Source organism: Chanos chanos, chromosome 1 (genome assembly GCF_902362185.1).
Source record: "Chanos chanos chromosome 1, fChaCha1.1, whole genome shotgun sequence".
Classification (NCBI taxonomy): Eukaryota; Metazoa; Chordata; class Actinopteri; order Gonorynchiformes; family Chanidae; genus Chanos; species Chanos chanos.
In genome coordinates this window covers 62,846,982-62,861,981 of record NC_044495.1, presented here as the reverse complement: position 1 = coordinate 62,861,981, position 15,000 = coordinate 62,846,982, and the positions used below count along the sequence as shown (strand labels likewise).

The 15,000-nt window shown below is 43.3% G+C and overlaps 1 protein-coding gene across 1 annotated transcript in view; it reads left to right on the top strand.

Annotated features, from left to right (window-relative positions):
- rph3ab (rabphilin 3A homolog (mouse), b) overlaps positions 1-15,000 on the top strand; it is a 23,439-nt gene that overhangs the window by 5,095 nt on the left and 3,344 nt on the right. The window contains exons 4-8 of the mRNA XM_030779163.1: positions 2,281-2,434; positions 7,179-7,352; positions 11,333-11,524; positions 12,305-12,384; positions 13,474-13,548. Coding sequence (XP_030635023.1) covers positions 2,281-2,434; positions 7,179-7,352; positions 11,333-11,524; positions 12,305-12,384; positions 13,474-13,548 — 675 coding nt within the window. The remainder of the gene's footprint in view (positions 1-2,280; positions 2,435-7,178; positions 7,353-11,332; positions 11,525-12,304; positions 12,385-13,473; positions 13,549-15,000) is intronic.

Below are 15,000 nucleotides of genomic sequence, written 5' to 3'. Positions count from 1 at the left end.
CTGTGATGTACGTTACACTGTGATGTATGTTACACTGTGATGTACGTTACACTGTGATGCATGTTACACTGTGATGTATGTTACACTGTGATGCATGTTACACTGTGATGTATGTTACACTGTGATGTACGTTACACTGTGATGCATGTTACACTGTGATGTATGTTACACTGTGATGTACGTTACACTGTGATGCATGTTACACTGTGATGTATGTTACACTGTGATGCATGTTACACTGTGATGTATGTTACACTGTGATGTATGTTACACTGTGATGCATGTTACACTGTGATGTATGTTACACTGTGATGTATGTTACACTGTGATGTACGTTACACTGTGATGTATGTTACACTGTGATGTATGTTACACTGTGATGCATGTTACACTGTGATGTATGTTACACTGTGATGTATGTTACACTGTGATGTATGTTACACTGTGATGTATGTTACACTGTGATGTACGTTACACTGTGATGTATGTTACACTGTGATGTATGTTACACTGTGATGTATGTTACACTGTAGTGTACGTTACACTGTAGTGTACGTTTCACTGTGATGTATGTTACACTGTGATGTATGTTACACTGTAGTGTACGTTACACTGTGATGTATGTTACACTGTAAAAAAAAAGTTGAAAAAAAACAGTAATATTCTGACAGCAGGGGTGCCAGAAAATGTCAAAAAACAGGAAAATACTGGCAGATGAAACAATGTATATTGCCTAGGAAAAAATGGTAACTTTCTGTACCAAAATTCAGATCTATTACTATACTTTTAAAATAAACTTTTGTATAAATTCTTGAAAATTTACACATTTAACAGATATTAACTGTAAGAATATAGACATTGCCCTTAAAGAAACAGAATAGTGATCACAGATAATTACCACTGTTACTAACAAAAAACTACTTTAATTTAAGGTCACTTACAACTAAAACACCTAAAATCCACATCATTTAACAATCTACACTGTAAAAAAGAATAACCTTAAAAAAGAACGGAAATATTCCGGCAGCAGGGGTGCCAGTAAAACACTGTAAAATAACAGAAATTAACCAACTCAAAAATACAGTAATTTTCCATAATATTCAAATACAGTTTGTCACATTAATTTTACATGAAATTGTACAAAATGTCTTTTAATGTTTAAATAAAGACATTTCCTCATTTAAAAACAAGTAAACTATGTATAAAAATGTCCCAATGCTGCAATGATACAAAGAAAGAGACTTAAAATGACAAAACTGTACTGTTTTAACTTCTCTATTATTACAGAATTCTATGTAAAAACCTTGTATATTTAATCAATTTTTTGTAATAAAATTTTGTGCTATCCATAAAATATTTGATGACCCAGTTGTCTATGGATGATGTACACCAGTTCTGTAGAGGTGTAGTGTGTCACTCACTCGTTCTCCCAGGCACAGACACCCTCCTACCGCCCATGGACTGGAGCCTAACCATCCAAAGCCAAGACCAACTCCAGTTGAGTTAAAATATCCCTTCAGAAAAATGCTTGAGTAAGAGTAAAATAGTCACTTATTACAATTTACAAAAACAGTTGTCAGTTTAACTCTACTGGGAGTACTTTTTTTAGCAAGAGTACTTTTTTACTGCCCCCCCCCCCCCCCACCCCCCCCCCCCCCCGCGCTTAATAGAATTACGTTCTTTGAGCATTCGGGGTTACAGTGTACCACGACCAGCTCTCTTCGGTCCTGTCTGAAAGCCTATGGCCTTGTTTCCTTTCATCTCTCTCTTCACCAATCATAAGCTATGACTGTGAAGTTGTATTTTAGCAGTGTTTTTGATGTAAAAAAAAGCCTACACTTTCCCTTAAAAGTATGGATATGTTATTTAATTGTAAATAATCACAAAATCTGCATGTTATTTTACATTAGACAAGTAAGGTCTGTTTTTGTAAAATCTGTATAAATCTGTAAAATAAAAGGGAAAAAGACCCTAACCTTATAAAACCGATAAACTGTCAAAATAAGAGCCCTTTCCCTATGCATAGGCTCACCGTGTTTACATTTCATCACAGAAATCATCACAGACATTAAACACGTTTACCAAATATATGCTGCAAAAAATGATTGTTGTAAATACCAGATTTAATTAACCGTAACAATGCAATTTGGCTCTCTTTCACCTCATCCTTGTCCTCATTGTCATCTGCTCACGAATTCGCTGGCTTCCACTGCACATCAGATTATATACTGTGATGTATGTATGAGTGATGTATGTAATGTAATCTTTGTGATTGCTAAGGTGTGGAAGAGATCCGGGGCGTGGTTCTTTAAGGGCCTTCCAAAGCACTTCCTTCCGTCTCCAATGCCCATAACCAAATCCACACAGCCCAGGGCTCAGCCGGGCCCTGCTGCACTGCCTTCTCCCGCTGACCCACCCACAACACAGCCCAGAGGTAAAACCAGCGACACCACTCAACTTTACTCCCTCTCTCTTTACTCTGTGCCTGAGCTCAGCTGAAGGGCTTCACAGTAAAGGGCTTTGATAGCCACGGGATTAGATAAACTCTCTGAGGTGTTTGGTTATTGTTCAAACACACTAATGGACAGAACTGGCTGAACTGAATTGAATTCAACTGAATACAATTAAACCAGATACAGAAGTAATGGTGAATACCTAAAAACACAGCAAGACATCTCATTCCCTGTCGTAGCCTGTTTACTTAATTTCAGCTGTCTGTTGGAGGGACTCTTTACCCAATCTGTGTTTGACAGTTGAACCATTGAGAGTTTTTGTGCTACTTTAGCATATGAAGGTGTTTTCTCTGCTTACATTTTTCTCTGCTTGCATCTCAGGTGTGTTGGAGAGCCAGGTGTCTGCCGCAGAGTCCGCACCCACAGGTAAGCAAAGCCATATTGTGTATGAAGGACACATTTGCCCTTGGTTTAGTTAAGTACAGTTGAACAGAACCTGCCTGAAAAGGAGCTTAGGCTGGTAGCTGTTACAACCATGAAACTGCACCATCAAAACCAGTAGAGTGAATCAGCCCCCATCCATAGAAATGTTGTAATGTAAAACCAAATTGTGAAAAGATGAATTATAGAATTTTTCTTTAATGTACAAAATCTCTGAATATCTGACCTTACACATGATGTTGTAATGTCAGTCTTATCACTTTCAGTTGTACGCTGAGAGACTTACCTGACTTAGGGTGAGGATGAATTTCTGATTAGGATGAATTTCTGATTAGGATGAATTCTGCAACTGTTTTAAATGACAACTTCAGATGCTCTCATTGTGTCTTCACATTGCTTGGTTAATCATGTTTACTTCTGTCGTCTGCCCGTTCTGCTACTACTGATGACTATCATGGCCAAAAGGGAGATTTTTAATCTTAATGTGACTCACATGGATAAATAAAGCTCTGATAGCACAGTGAGGCCCTTTGCTTGGACAATGTAAGGTTGTGATAGGACAATGAGGGGCTGTGATAGGACAGTGAGGGGTTGTGATAGGACAGTGAGGGGTTGTGATAGGACAGTGAGAGGCTGTGATAGGACAATGTAAGGTTGTGATAGGACAATGTAAGGAGTTGTGATAGGACAGTGAGGGGCTGTGATAGGACAATGTGAGGTTGTGATAGGACAGTGAGGGGCTGTGATAGGACAATGTGAGGTTGTGATAGGACAGTGAGGGGCTGTGATAGGACAATGTAAGGTTGTGATAGGACAGTGAGGGGCTGTGATAGGACAATGTGAGGTTGTGATAGGACAGTGAAGGGTTGTGATAGGACAGTGAGGGGCTGTGATAGGACAATGTAAAGTTGTGATAGGACAGTGAGAGGCTGTGATAGGACAGTGTGAGGTTGTGATAGGACAATGTGAGGTTGTGATAGGACAATGTAAGGTTGTGATAGGACAGAGAGGGGCTGTGATAGGACAGTGAGGGGTTGTGATAGGACAGTGAGGGGTTGTGATAGGACAATGTAAGGTTGTGATAGGACAGTGAGGGGTTGTGATAGGACAATGTAAGGTTGTGATAGGACAGTGAGGGGTTGTGATAGGACAGTGAGGGGTTGTGATAGGACAATGAGGGGCTGTGATAGGACAATGTAAGGTTGTGATAGGACAGTGAGGGGCTGTGATAGGACAGTGTGAGGTTGTGATAGGACAATGTGAGGTTGTGATAGGACAATGTAAGGTTGTGATAGGACAGTGAGGGGTTGTGATAGGACAGTGAGAGGCTGTGATAGGACAATGTAAGGTTGTGATAGGACAATGTAAGGTTTTGATAGGACAGTGAGGGGCTGTGAAAGGACAGTGTAAGGTTGTGATAGGACAATGTAAGGTTGTGATAGGACAGTGAGGGGCTGTGAAAGGACAGTGTGAGGTTGTGATAGGACAATGTAAGGTTGTGATAGGACAGTGAGGGGTTGTGATAGGACAGTGAGAGGCTGTGATAGGACAGTGAGGAGTTGTGATAGGACAGTGAGGGGCTGTGATAGGACAATGTAAGGTTGTGATAGGACAGTGAGGGGCTGTGATAGGACAGTGAGAGGCTGTGATAGGACAGTGTGAGGTTGTGATAGGACAGTGAGGGGTTGTGATAGGACAGTGAGGGGTTGTGATAGGACAGTGAGAGGCTGTGATAGGACAGTGAGGGGTTGTGATAGGACAGTGAGAGGTTGTGATAGGACAATGTAAGGTTGTGATAGGACAGTGAGGGGTTGTGATAGGACAGTGAGGGGTTGTGATAGGACAATGAGGGGCTGTGATAGGACAGTGTAAGGCTGTGATAGGACAGTGAGGGGTTGTGATAGGACAGTGAGGGGTTGTGATAGGACAATGAGGGGCTATGATAGGACAGTGTAAGGTTGTGATAGGACAGTGAGGGGCTGTGATAGGACAATGTGAGGTTGTGATAGGACAGTGAGAGGTTGTGATAGGACAGTGAGGGGTTGTGATAGGACAGTGAGGGGTTGTGATAGGACAATGAGGGGGCTGTGATAGGACAGTGTAAGGTTGTGATAGGACAGTGAGGGGTTGTGATAGGACAATGTAAGGTTGTGATAGGACAGTGAGGGGTTGTGATAGGACAGTGAGGGGCTGTGATAGGACAATGTAAGGTTGTGATAGGACAGTGAGGGGCTGTGATAGGACAGTGTGAGGTTGTGATAGGACAATGTAAGGTTGTGATAGGACAGTGAGGGGTTGTGATAGGACAGTGAGAGGCTGTGATAGGACAATGTAAGGTTGTGATAGGACAATGTAAGGTTTTGATAGGACAGTGAGGGGCTGTGAAAGGACAGTGTAAGGTTGTGATAGGACAATGTAAGGTTGTGATAGGACAGTGAGGGGCTGTGAAAGGACAGTGTGAGGTTGTGATAGGACAATGTAAGGTTGTGATAGGACAGTGAGGGGTTGTGATAGGACAGTGAGAGGCTGTGATAGGACAGTGAGGAGTTGTGATAGGACAGTGAGGGGCTGTGATAGGACAGTGAGAGGCTGTGATAGGACAGTGTGAGGTTGTGATAGGACAGTGAGGGGTTGTGATAGGACAGTGAGGGGTTGTGATAGGACAGTGAGAGGCTGTGATAGGACAGTGAGGGGTTGTGATAGGACAGTGAGAGGTTGTGATAGGACAATGTAAGGTTGTGATAGGACAGTGAGGGGTTGTGATAGGACAGTGAGGGGTTGTGATAGGACAATGAGGGGCTGTGATAGGACAGTGTAAGGCTGTGATAGGACAGTGAGGGGTTGTGATAGGACAGTGAGGGGTTGTGATAGGACAATGAGGGGCTGTGATAGGACAGTGTAAGGTTGTGATAGGACAGTGAGGGGCTGTGATAGGACAATGTGAGGTTGTGATAGGACAGTGAGAGGTTGTGATAGGACAATGAGGGGGCTGTGATAGGACAGTGTAAGGTTGTGATAGGACAGTGAGGGGCTGTGATAGGACAATGTAAGGTTGTGATAGGACAGTGAGGGGCTGTGATAGGACAGTGTGAGGTTGTGATAGGACAATGAGGGGTTGTGATAGGACAGTGAGGGGTTGTGGTAGGACAATGTAAGGTTGTGATAGGAGAATGTAAGTTTGTGATAGGACAGTGAGGGGTTGTGATAGGACAGTGTGAGGTTGTGATAGGACAGTGAGGGGCTGTGATAGGACAATGTAAGGTTGTGATAGGACAGTGAGGGGCTGTGATAGGACAGTGTGAGGTTGTGATAGGACAGTGAGGGGCTGTGATAGGACAGTGTGAGGTTGTGATAGGACAATGAGGGGTTGTGATAGGACAATGTAAGGTTGTGATAGGACAATGAGGGGTTGTGATAGGACAATGAGGGGTTGTGATAGGACAGTGAGGGGTTGTGATAGGACAGTGAGGGGTTGTGATAGGACAATGTAAGGTTGTGATAGGACAGTGTAAGGTTGTGATAGGACAGTGAGGGGCTTAGATAGGACAGTGTGATGTGGAGGGAGGACAGTGAAATGCTGGAGTAAATCAGCTGGAAGACCTTAACTCTGTTACGTTGAGAGGAGCTGCGTGTTTAGACATGAAGAGCGTCCTCCGAGAGTCTTCTATGGCTCCCAGCCACATACCTGTCAGCACAGTGTAATTATGACACATTGTACATCATGGTAAAGTCAGAGCTATGAGAGAAGTGCAGGACAGAGCATATGATCACTGCACAGTCTGTGATACAGAGTCTGTATATGACTATGTCCAGGGATGTGTGTTTGAGTTTCGGTGTGTGTGTGTGTGTGATTTCTTTGTACCCTTATAAGCATCATGTTTGTATATATACCTATTGTTTTAAACTGATTGTTCAGATGCTGGATTTTGATTGGCTGAGCTGTGTTTCACTGATACAGTGTGAAGTGTTGGTTTCTGTATTTTAGCACTGGGTTAACTGCTAGGGACTGTAGTGTTTGCAGTGTCTGTAACATGTTTTACTTATGGTTATATCTGCTTTATATGTCATCATTCCCAACAACACCCATATGATTCAGCACACACAGTGGGTTTGTTTTCGTACACCTGTGTGTTCAGACCTTTCTGTATTTATGATCTGCACTCTGGGTCTGTGTGTGGGAGGGTGTATAATATACCCACCCCCCCCCCCCCCACACACACACACACACACACACACACTGTATACATATATGCGTTTGTGTTTTTCTAGACCAAGAGTCAGCAGGACGTCCAGCACTGGCCCCTAAACCTGCACTGGCCCCTAAACCTACTGTGGCCCCTAAGCCTACACTGGCCCCTAAACCTGCCAGTCTGCCCGAGACTGATGGGGTCCAGAACAGCCCTGTGGTGATGAAGAGAGCCGTGCCTGTCCAGAGCTCCAGACCAGCCGCTCCACAGGGTGACCAATCATATGTCTCACATCAAACACACACCCACACTATCAAACTCCTGTCAATCAATCACTGATCACATCACCCAAACATCTCTCATACCAGTCACAGAACAGCTTAGTCCACCATCACCCAAACATCTCTCATACCAGTCACAAAACAGCTTAGTCCACCATCACCCAAACATCTCTCATACCAGTCACACAACAGCTTAGTCCACCATCACCCAAACATCTCTCATACCAGTCACACAACAGCTTAGTCCACCATCACCCAAACATCTCTCATACCAGTCACACAACAGCTTAGTCCACCATCACCCAAACATCTCTCATACCAGTCACAGAACAGCTTAGTCCATCATCACCCAAACATCTCTCATACCAGTCACAAAACAGCTTAGTCCACCATCACCCAAACATCTCTCATACCAGTCACAAAACAGCTTAGTCCACCATCACCCAAACATCTCTCATACCAGTCACAAAACAGCTTAGTCCACCATCACCCAAACATCTCTCATACCAGTCACAGAACAGCTTAGTCCATCATCACCCAAACATCTCTCATACCAGTCACAAAACAGCTTAGTCCATCATCACCCAAACATCTCTCATACCAGTCACAAAACAGCTTAGTCCATCATCACCCAAACATCTCTCATACCAGTCACAAAACAGCTTAGTCCACCATCACCCAAACATCTCTCATACCAGTCACAGAACAGCTTAGTTCACCATCACCCAAACATCTCTCATACCAGTCACAAAACAGCTTAGTCCACCATCACCCAAACATCTCTCATACCAGTCACAGAACAGCTTAGTCCACCATCACCCAAACATCTCTCATACCAGTCACAGAACAGCTTAGTCCACCATCACCCAAACATCTCTCATACCAGTCACACAACAGCTTAGTCCACCATCACCCAAACATCTCTCATACCAGTCACAGAACAGCTTAGTCCACCATCACCCAAACATCTCTCATACCAGTCACAAAACAGCTTAGTCCACCATCACCCAAACATCTCTCATACCAGTCACAAAACAGCTTAGTCCACCATCACCCAAACATCTCTCATACCAGTCACAAAACAGCTTAGTCCACCATCACCCAAACATCTCTCATACCAGTCACAAAACAGCTTAGTCCACCATCACCCAAACATCTCTCATACCAGTCACAAAACAGCTTAGTCCACCATCACCCAAACATCTCTCATACCAGTCACAAAACAGCTTAGTCCACCATCACCCAAACATCTCTCATACCAGTCACAGAACAGCTTAGTTCACCATCACCCAAACATCTCTCATACCAGTCACAAAACAGCTTAGTCCACCATCACCCAAACATCTCTCATACCAGTCACAGAACAGCTTAGTCCACCATCACCCAAACATCTCTCATACCAGTCACAGAACAGCTTAGTCCACCATCACCCAAACATCTCTCATACCAGTCACACAACAGCTTAGTCCACCATCACCCAAACATCTCTCATACCAGTCACAAAACAGCTTAGTCCACCATCACCCAAACATCTCTCATAAAAGGTCACAAAACAGCTTAGTCCACCATCACCCAAACATCTCTCATACCAGTCACAGAACAGCTTAGTCCACCATCACCCAAACATCTCTCATACCAGTCACAAAACAGCTTAGTCCACCATCACCCAAACATCTCTCATACCAGTCACAAAACAGCTTAGTCCACCATCACCCAAACATCTCTCATACCAGTCACAAAACAGCTTAGTCCACCATCACCCAAACATCTCTCATACCAGTCACAAAACAGCTTAGTCCACCATCACCCAAACATCTCTCATACCAGTCACAGAACAGCTTAGTCCATCATCACCCAAACATCTCTCATACCAGTCACAAAACAGCTTAGTCCATCATCACCCAAACATCTCTCATACCAGTCACAAAACAGCTTAGTCCATCATCACCCAAACATCTCTCATACCAGTCACAAAACAGCTTAGTCCACCATCACCCAAACATCTCTCATACCAGTCACAGAACAGCTTAGTTCACCATCACCCAAACATCTCTCATACCAGTCACAAAACAGCTTAGTCCACCATCACCCAAACATCTCTCATACCAGTCACAGAACAGCTTAGTCCACCATCACCCAAACATCTCTCATACCAGTCACAGAACAGCTTAGTCCACCATCACCCAAACATCTCTCATACCAGTCACACAACAGCTTAGTCCACCATCACCCAAACATCTCTCATACCAGTCACAGAACAGCTTAGTCCACCATCACCCAAACATCTCTCATACCAGTCACAAAACAGCTTAGTCCACCATCACCCAAACATCTCTCATACCAGTCACAAAACAGCTTAGTCCACCATCACCCAAACATCTCTCATACCAGTCACAAAACAGCTTAGTCCACCATCACCCAAACATCTCTCATACCAGTCACAAAACAGCTTAGTCCACCATCACCCAAACATCTCTCATACCAGTCACAAAACAGCTTAGTCCACCATCACCCAAACATCTCTCATACCAGTCACAAAACAGCTTAGTCCACCATCACCCAAACATCTCTCATACCAGTCACAGAACAGCTTAGTCCATCATCACCCAAACATCTCTCATACCAGTCACAAAACAGCTTAGTCCATCATCACCCAAACATCTCTCATACCAGTCACAGAACAGCTTAGTCCACCATCACCCAAACATCTCTCATACCAGTCACAAAACAGCTTAGTCCACCATCACCCAAACATCTCTCATACCAGTCACAAAACAGCTTAGTCCACCATCACCCAAACATCTCTCATACCAGTCACAAAACAGCTTAGTCCACCATCACCCAAACATCTCTCATACCAGTCACAAAACAGCTTAGTCCACCATCACCCAAACATCTCTCATAAAAGGTCACAAAACAGCTTAGTCCACCATCACCCAAACATCTCTCATACCAGTCACAAAACAGCTTAGTCCACCATCACCCAAACATCTCTCATACCAGTCACACAACAGCTTAGTCCACCATCACCCAAACATCTCTCATACCAGTCACAAAACAGCTTAGTCCACCATCACCCAAACATCTCTCATACCAGTCACAGAACAGCTTAGTCCACCATCACCCAAACATCTCTCATACCAGTCACACAACAGCTTAGTCCACCATCACCCAAACATCTCTCATACCAGTCACAAAACAGCTTAGTCCACCATCACCCAAACATCTCTCATACCAGTCACAGAACAGCTTAGTTCACCATCACCCAAACATCTCTCATACCAGTCACAAAACAGCTTAGTCCACCATCACCCAAACATCTCTCATACCAGTCACAAAACAGCTTAGTCCACCATCACCCAAACATCTCTCATACCAGTCACAGAACAGCTTAGTCCACCATCACCCAAACATCTCTCATACCAGTCACAAAACAGCTTAGTCCACCATCACCCAAACATCTCTCATACCAGTCACACAACAGCTTAGTCCACCATCACCCAAACATCTCTCATACCAGTCACAAAACAGCTTAGTCCATCATCACCCAAACATCTCTCATACCAGTCACAAAACAGCTTAGTCCACCATCACCCAAACATCTCTCATACCAGTCACAAAACAGCTTAGTCCACCATCACCCAAACATCTCTCATACCAGTCACAAAACAGCTTAGTCCACCATCACCCAAACATCTCTCATACCAGTCACACAACAGCTTAGTCCACCATCACCCAAACATCTCTCATACCAGTCACACAACAGCTTAGTCCACCATCACCCAAACATCTCTCATACCAGTCACAGAAGTGCTTAGTCCATCAAGATGCATTAGACTGAGAGTGATCCTCCAGAGAACACTGCACACACACAGAACCAGAGCAGAGACGAATTCTGTCAGCCTTCCGCAGCACCGAGGGTCTCACTCAAAGTACTGAAAAGAGCTTGTGTGGAAATGATTTTTTTCAGCAGCAGCTCCTGTGGAGACACAGAGAGAGGGTTCAAGCCCCGTCAGTGCACAGAGAGAGGAGAGAGCGCCCCCTGCTGAGCGAGAGGAGAGGAAGCAGCTTGCCGCCTACAACCCACCCCCGTCCCGCGGCCAGGCGCCCCCTGCGGAGCCGGAGGAGGATGAAGCCAACAGCTACGACTCTGACGAAGCCAGTGAGTCAGTGACTCTTCCATTTCAGTTCATCTCGTTATTTTTGTGTCCTGGGTTTTCCTCATGGCAGAAGTATTTTGGTTTCTGTGTCTTGCTCTGTGTGACGCAATCTGGACTGATATTCTGCATTCGTTACTCTCAAACAGAAGAGTTTTTCTGGTTTACAGCTTCCACATCCAGCTGTTTCTCTTCACTGCAGAGAAACGTTTTACAGAAACAGTCATAATCTATTACTTTACATCTGCTTCTCTGTAAGAATCAATCATTTCACTTCTGCACCGAAATCCCATCAAGCACCACTCTCTCTCTCTCTCTCTCTCTCTCTCTCTCTCTCGCTCTCTCTCTCTCTCGCTCTCTCTCTTTCTCTCTCTCACTCTCTCTCTCTCTCTCTTTCTCTCTCTCTCTCGCTCTCTCTCTGCCTGTCTTTCTCTCTCTCTCTCTCTCGCTCTCTCTCTGCCTGTCTTTCTCTCTCTTTCTCTCTCTCTCTCTCTCTCTCTCTCTCTCTCTCTGCCTGTCTTGCTCTCTCTCTCTCTCTCACTCTCTCTTTCTCTCTCTCTCTCTCTCTCTCACTCTGTCACTCTCTCTCTCTCTCTCTCTCTCTCTCTCTGTCACTCTCTTACTCACTCACTCACTCACTCTCTCGTGATGTGTTTTGTATAACTGGTTTGATGGTTTGATGTGGTTTGTATAACTGGTTTGATCTGGTTTGATGTGATTTGTATAACTGGTTTGATCTAATTTGATGTGGTTTGTATAACTGGTTTGATGGTTTGATGTTTCAGCCACACTGGGATCTCTGGAGTTCAGTTTATTGTATGAACAAGAGAACCACAGTCTACACTGTCAAATCATCAGAGCGAAGGTAACACACACACACACACACACACACACACACACACACACACACACACACAACACACACACATACTTGTACTTCTATCTTTGTGAGGACGCTCATAGATGGATTCCCTAGCCCCTTACCCTGACCTCAACCATCACAACCAAATGCCTAACCCCAACCCTTACCCTAACCATAACCTAAACCTAATTCTAACCTGGACCCTAAAACCACAGTTACAGTGGAAATGATTAGATTTATGCACATTATGTGTGTAAGGAGTGTATGTGTGTTTATTTATAGTGTTGTGTGTGTAGGCAGTGTGTGTGTGTTTATTCATGTATATAACACCATGAATAAACACACACACAATACCATGAATACCATAAACAGGCACACTCCTTACACACACACAAAACCATGTACAAACGCACACACTCCTTACACACACACAACACCATGAATAAACACATACACATTGCCATGAATAAACACACACACAACACCATGAATAAACACACACACAACACCATGAATAAACACATACACAGCGCCATGAATAAACACATACACAGCGCCATGAATAAACACACACACAGCACCATGAATAAACACACACACAACACCATGAATAAACACACACACAGCGCCATGAATAAACATACACAACACCATGAATAAACACATACACAACACCATGAATAAACACATACACAGCGGCATGAATAAACACACACACAGCGCCATGAATAAACACACACACAGCGCCATGAATAAACACACACACAGCGCCATGAATAAACACATACACAACACCATGAATAAACACATACACAGTGCCATGAATAAACACACACACAGCGGCATGAATAAACACACACACAACACCATGAATAAACACACACACAGCGCCATGAATAAACACATACACAGCGCCATGAATAAACACACACACAGCGCCATGAATAAACACAGACACAACACCATGAATAAACACATACACAGCGCCATGAATAAACACATACACAACACCATGAATAAACACACACACAGCGCCATGAATAAACACATACACAGCGCCATGAATAAACACACACTCCTTTTCTCTGTCAGGGTCTGAAGCCCATGGATTCTAACGGACTCGCTGATCCGTATGTCAAACTCCACCTCCTTCCTGGAGCCAGCAAGGTACGTGTGTGTGTGTGTGTGTGTGTGTTTATGTGTCTGTGCATGTGTGTGTGTGTGTGTATGTGTGAATGTGTCTGTGTGTTTGTTTGTGTCTGTGTGTGTATGTGTGTTTGTGTGTGTGTGTATGTATGTGTGTGTGTGTGTGTGTGCGTGTGTGTGTGTGTGTGTGTGTGCGTGTGTGTGTGTGTGTGCTTGCTTTGCTAATTGAGGAAATTTTACACTACTCTACTAGAGATGCGTTCTCAAACTGTGGTCAAGATCATAATCCCCACCATTAAAAACCAGTAGGTTTATGTTACTGGTAACACTGAAAGTGTGAAAGTGTTTTTTGTTAGGGTTGCGGTCAGGGTTAGGTTAGGGTAGACTGCCACCAAAATAAATTCATTTTCAGTGCTGAAAAATAAAAGAGTAAAAAATGAAGGTGTTTAAAACGGTTGTGAATTCTAGGCAATAAAATAATCATGCAGTGCTCAGTGAGCCCTCTGCTGGTCAACACCACAGTCTGCGGTGTTTAATCTAAATTTTCAGTAGTGTTGTATTTAATCCCAATCTGCAGTATTTAACCCCAGTCTGCGGTGTTTAATCTAAATTTTCAGTAGTGTATTTAATCTCAGTCTGTAGTCGTGTTTATTTAATCTCAGTCTGCAGTAGCGTTGTATTTAATCTCAGTCTGCAGTAGTGTTGTATTTAATCTCAGTCTGTAGTCGTGTTTATTTAATCCCAGTCTGCAGTAGTGTTGTATTTAATCTCAGTCTGTAGTCGTGTTTATTTAATCCCAGTCTGCAGTAGTGTTGTATTTAATCTCAGTCTGCAGTAGTGTTGTTTTTAATCTCAGTCTGTAGTCGTGTTATATTTAACCTGTCTGTGGTAGTGTTGTTTTTAATCTCACTCTGTAGTCGTGTTATATTTCACCTGTCTGTGGTAGTGTTGTTTTTAATCTCAGTCTGTAGTCGTGTTATATTTAACCTGTCTGTGGTAGTGTTGTATTTAATCTCAGTCTGTAGTCGTGTTATATTTAACCTGTCTGTGGTAGTGTTGTATTTAATCCCAGTCTGCATTAGTGTTGTATTTAATCTCACTCTGTAGTCGTGTTATATTTAACCTGTCTGCAGTAGTGTTGTATTTAATCTCACTCTGTAGTCGTGTTATATTTAACCTGTCTGTGGTAGTGTTGTATTTAATCCCAGTCTGCAGTAGTGTTGTATTTAATCTCACTCTGTAGTCGTGTTATATTTAACCTGTCTGCAGTAGTGTTGTATTTAATCTCAGTCTGTAGTCGTGTTATATTTCACCTGTCTGTGGTAGTGTTGTTTTTAATCTCAGTCTGTAGTCGTGTTATATTTAACCTGTCTGTGGTAGTGTTGTATTTAATCTCAGTCTATAGTCGTGTTATATTTAACCTGTCTGTGGTAGTGTTGTATTTAATCTCAGTCTGTAGTCGTGTTATATTTA